Source organism: Terrapene carolina, unplaced genomic scaffold, assembly GCF_002925995.2.
Source record: "Terrapene carolina triunguis isolate 2854851 unplaced genomic scaffold, T_m_triunguis-2.0 Scaffold629, whole genome shotgun sequence".
NCBI lineage: Eukaryota > Metazoa > Chordata > Testudines > Emydidae > Terrapene > Terrapene triunguis.
The window spans coordinates 19,680,977-19,686,283 of NW_020664980.1; the positions used below are offsets into that span (position 1 = coordinate 19,680,977).

Genomic DNA, 5,307 nt, shown 5'->3' on the forward strand with positions numbered 1-5,307 from the left:
GCCCCACAGTCAAGGTGTGTTGGACTTCAATAGTTTATTCAGTGGTTTTGTCACTGCACAAAGGTCATGTGGGTACCAACCAAGGTAATTCACCAATCACCAGTAGGCGTCTCAGTTCTGGTACATTCAATTCTCAAATTACTTTTCTTTCTCAGGTCTAGGACCTGATGATTCCATCTTTGTTTATTGTCTCAGTTTGGGGTAGGCAGAAAAACTTCTCCTTGTTTAGCTTTAGTCCAGACTAAATGATTAGCCTTGGGACCTTATTGAGAGTTTTGGTGTGTTCTTCCCTCAAAGACTTTGTGTGTGTGTGTGTGTGTGTGTGTGTGTGTGTGTGTGTGTGTGTGTATATATACACACACACATATACACACACACACACACCTCCATTTGTGTTTGTTAACAGTTCTGCCATCTTTCTTTGGAAAATTTCAGGCACACTGGTAATCCCAAAGGTAATCTTTGAAAGTAAAGTCTACCAAAGGGTGTGATAAATGTAGTCAGTTTAACACTGTCTTTGGCTACCGGAATTTGCCAGAGTCTCCTTGAGGCATCCAGCTTGGAAAATCCTGTACTTCTTTTCACTTTGGGGAGGAAGTCAGCCAGTGCTGGGAGGACATTTTTTCTCTTACAATGGCTTCACTGAGTCTTAAGATCCACACAGATTAATATTTTCCTATTTTTCTTTATAGCCGGTACCATTGGGGCACACCGTGCTGTCAGCTTGGAGATTTTTCTCAGTTATGCCAATCCATTTAATTCTGTTTAGCTCAATTTCCACTCTATGAAGTAAGTGGGTAGGAATCTGGCGAGGGGTATGTATGCTCTATGGGGCAGCATTGTGTTTTAGGTCTATCTGTACTGGATCTCCTTTCAGAAGTCCAATATCATGAAATATTCCATCGAGTTCTTCCACCTTCCTCACTAGGCCCATCATGGCTGTCATGCTGTGGCTGAGGAGGCTGTTGGTCTGTGGTCCTTTCATCACATACACGCTGAGTGCTCAGCTTGTGTCTTTGAAAGCTATTTCTGTGGTGAACTGGCCCATGCAGCTCAGAGTACCTCCAGGGCTAGTCAGAGTGGGTTGGGTGACTTCAGCTCTGGGAGGGGTTGAAGGTGATCGTAAATTACTTCTGAGATGACTGATGTCAGCTCTTCAGTCAATTTTCAAGTCCAACCGTATTGTCATAAATGTTCAGTTTCACTCTCCAGACAGGTTCTGTGGCATCACATGTGATAGATCCCAGAAACAATGGCTCTTGGTTGTCTGTTGTATCAGTCAACTCCCTGACTGCACCCCCAGCACGTCTTCTGAACCAGCTCAAACCCACCCAGCCAGGGATTCTGCAGCACCCCAGGCATGCCTGGGGGGCTCCAGGATGCAGCCCCGGCCGCTCAGGATCCCCTTGTCCTTGCAGGGGTTGCTCGCTGTCATCCAAAAGCTCAAGGGCTCCGTGGAGCAGGAACTGCGGATTGTCCTGCTGGGGCTGGACAATGCCGGAAAAACCACGCTGCTGAAGTGCCTGGCATCGGAGGAGGTCAGCACCATCACCCCCACGCAGGTAGGTGCAGAACCCCGGATCCAGCGCATAGTGGGTGAGGTGGGCTCTCCTCCCCTGCCTGGACTTACAGCCCGGTTTGCTTCCCTGTGCAGGGGTTCAACATAAAAAGTGTGCACTCACACGGCTTCAAGCTGAACGTCTGGGACATCGGTGGGCAGCGTGCCATCCGCCCCTACTGGAAGAAGTACCTGGGCAACACAGACATGCTGGTGAGCATGGGGCCAGCCCCCAGGTGGGCAGGGACGAGGCAGTGTTGGAAGCTGGACCGGCTGGGGTCTAATACTGGGGTTCCACAGCAGGAGCCTTTGTCCCACCTGCAAAGGGAGAACTGGTGGGTACCCACCCAGGGGTGCCTGGGGGGCAGGGTGCCTATAAAGGTGGGACTGGCAGGGTGCCATGGGGAGCAAGAAGTGAATGGGTGACTTTCCCTTTTGTTCCTGTGGCAGATTTATGTCATTGACAGCGCTGACAAGAAACGCTTTGAGGAGACCGGGCAGGTACGATGCGTCCTCCCTGAAAATACACTGACTTGTGGGCAGATTGCTCTCTTGACATTACATGTGCTGGGACAGGTCACAGATGTGCGTGCTTCTGGGGGTCTTTGGGACCAAGTCTTGGCTGTGCTGCTGGAGCAGCTACTTTCCCCAGTAGAACAGTGTCTACTGGCCATTTAAGACTTTTCGGGGGGGAGGGGAGGCATCTCTATGGGATACAGAGAGAACCAGGGTTGTTAACTACCCAATTCTGTGAGTAAGCTGGGCTGGACCCTCAGCCCCTGCTGAACCTCCTCCGTCCAGGGATTGGTGAGAAATGTAGTTCCCCGGCAGCCGGTTGTATCCTGAGCTGAAGGAAGGCATGTGTAATCAGGTGCAGACTCACCCCTGTGGCGCCTCCTGCTGGTCATCTTGGGAATTAGCTCACCAGTCATCAGAGCGCCTTCTGCAGGCCAGGTGTCCCATCTGTCATTGGCCCCCCATGTCCCTCCTGGACCCCGGTGCCCTTGGCTTGGGTGCTGCCCCCCTGGCAGTACCCCACTCTCTCTCTTGGTCTCCCCACCCAGGGGAACCCCCACCCCCATATCACCTCAGTTGTGGCTACTGCCAGTCACCATCTAGCCCCCATGCCCTGGGGCAGACGGCAGTCTATCTGCCAATCATCACAGGCAACAAGGGGTTTGGACTGGCTGCCTTTACCCACCCTCCGGCTGCCCCAGTGCAACCCCAATACCTACATGGGCCTAGGACCAGGCCCTGCAGCCTGGGGAGTTGCTGGCCTAGGGCTTCCCAGCCCCCAAGGCCTTTCCCCAGTCCTGCCCCACTCTAGGTCCCCGGTGAGCTCGCTGCCTGCTGGTCTGTTTCCTGTCAGAGAGAGACTGCTCAGCTTCTGCCTGCCCTGGCCTTCTTATAAGGCTGAGTTGCTCAGTTTGGGGCGTGACCCCAGCTGCAGCCACTTCCCCAATCAGCCGGGGTTTTGCCCCTTTCCACAGCCCCAGCCCTCTGCAGGGCTTTTCCAACCCCTTCAGGGCTGGAGTGGGTGTTCACCCTGCTACAGCACGGCAGGCAGCAAAGGGGTTCATGGTGAGGAATGTTTCCTCCCCAGCTCGTGTGCCCCATGACACTGATGGGACCTGAGGCCCAGAGCAGAACACACCTGAGGTCACAGAGTCCAGGGCGGAGACAGGAGATTAACCCACATCCCAGGCCATAGTCAGAGGCTGGGGTCAAGGCTACCCACTGGTTACACATGCTGGGCTTTCCCTTTGCAAGGGGACTGATGCCAGGAAGGGCTGTGCCAATTCCAGACAGCCTCAGGGAGGGTGAAACTCCCTGCCTTTGGGGGTTTGGCCTCTGGCCCCCTGCTGGGTTGGCAGTGTCCCGGGGACCCTTGCAGAAAAGTGCCAGCTCAGTGACACTTGGTGAGGGATGTCCCCACAACCCATCATCCAGATCCCACTCGCGTGACAAGGCGGGTGCAAGCTCCTGGAACGAGGCCCTGGCAGCGGAGCCCTGCAGCTGTCTGCGCTCAAGGCCTACTGCTTGCTCTGTCTCTCGGCAGGAGCTGGCGGAGCTGATCGAGGACGAGAGTCTCACCGGTGTCCCTTTGCTGGTGTTTGCCAACAAGCAGGATCTGGCAAGTGCAGCACCAGCTGCAGAGATCGCAGAGGGACTGAACCTACCTACGTACCGGGACCGCCAATGGCAAATCCAGGCCTGCTCAGCCCTGTCTGGAGAAGGAGTCCAGGTATGGGGGTGAAGCCCGGAGGGGCAGAGGTTGGGGAGGTCAGCGAAGAAGCCCAGGGGCCAGTGATCTGGCAAAGAGACCCCTGCAAGGAATCAAGCCAGGGGACGCTGGGAGGGGCCAGTGCTCACACTGGTCTCTTGTTTTGAATAGGATGGGATGAACTGGATTTGCAGCCAGATCACAAGCCGGAAGAAGTGACTGAATCGAGCTGCAGTTCGCACAGCCATGCTCACCAGCTCCCCGAGATTCCCAGCAGTTGGCCCTCCCTGGACCCCCAGCCACAGGCTGCTGAGCTCAAAGGGCCTTTGCCGGCCAAGTTCTCATTGCTCATCAGCTTCTCTGGAATTCCTCACCCTCCTGGGTTTCATTTGGTCACTGGTGTATCTGCAGTTCCTGAATTGTGGCGGGAGGGCAGCAGCAAGGGCTCCAGTGGAGCCAGGAGCAAGCCTCTGGACCAGGGTTTTTCAAAATTCGGGTCGCGACCCAGTACTGGGTTGCTCTGGTCAGCACTGCCGACTGCTTCGTTAAAAGTCCCATTGGTGGTGCTGCCCAGCCGAGCCAGGCTAGTGCCTACCTGTTCCCACACCACACTGCGCCCCGGAAGCGGCCAGCAGCAGGTCTGGCTTCTAGGCGGGGGGCCATGGAGCTTCGCGCACTGCCCCCACCCTGAGCAGCGGTTCTGTACTCCCATTGGCCAGTTCCCAGCCAATGGGAGCTGGGGTGGGCAGTGCCTGCAGGCGAGAGCCACATGGACCTGCTTGCGCGCCTACGCCTAGGAGCCAGACCTGCTGCTGGCCGCTTCAGGCACAGCACGGTATGCGGAGCCAGGACAGGTGGGAAGCCTGCCTCTGCACCCCCGCTGTGCCACTGAATGGAAGCTGCCGGAGGTAAGCCTGTGCCCCAACCCTGCGCCCCAATCCCCTGCCCAGCCCTGAGCCCCCCACAACCCAGAACCCCCTCCTGCACCCCAAACCCCTCATCCCCAGCCCCACCCCAGAGCCTGCATCCCCAGCTCAGAGCCCTGACCCCCTCCTGCACCCCAACCCCCTACCCCAGCCCTGATCCCCCCAAACCCAGAGCCCCTCCTGCATCCCAAACTCCTCATCCCCAGCCCCATCCCACAGCCTGCACCCCAACCCTTGGCCCCAGCCCTGAGCCCCTCCCACACCCTAAATCCCTCATCCCCAGCTCCGTTGCGTCGCAGGCATCAACAATTTTCTTCAACTGGGTCTCCAGAAAAAAAGTTTGAAAGCCACTGCTCTAGACCAGCAGTTCTCAAATTGTGGGTCAGGACCCCAAAGCGGGTCGCGACCCTGTTCATGGGGTCGCCAGGGCTGTCATTAGGCTTGCTGGGGCCAAAGACAAAGCCCGAGCCCCACCGCCTTGGGCCAAAGCTGAAGCCCATGGGTCTCAGGCTTCAGCTTCATCCCTGGGTGGCAGGGCTCATGTTACAGGCCCCCCTGCCCAGGGTTGATGTCCTTTGGCTTTGGCCCCCCCACCTAGG

At 56.6% G+C, this 5,307-nt stretch overlaps 1 protein-coding gene across 1 annotated transcript; it reads left to right on the top strand.

The window, feature by feature from the left end:
- Positions 1-1,379: 1,379 nt before the first annotated feature.
- On the top strand, positions 1,380-4,164 carry LOC112117430 (ADP-ribosylation factor-like protein 3). The gene is made up of 5 exons (XM_026659342.2): positions 1,380-1,562; positions 1,655-1,771; positions 2,009-2,059; positions 3,618-3,803; positions 3,954-4,164. The coding sequence occupies exons 1-5, from the start codon at positions 1,380-1,382 to the stop codon at positions 3,999-4,001; spliced, it is 585 nt and encodes a 194-aa protein (XP_026515127.1). The 3' UTR covers positions 4,002-4,164.
- The last annotated feature ends 1,143 nt before the right edge of the window (positions 4,165-5,307 follow it).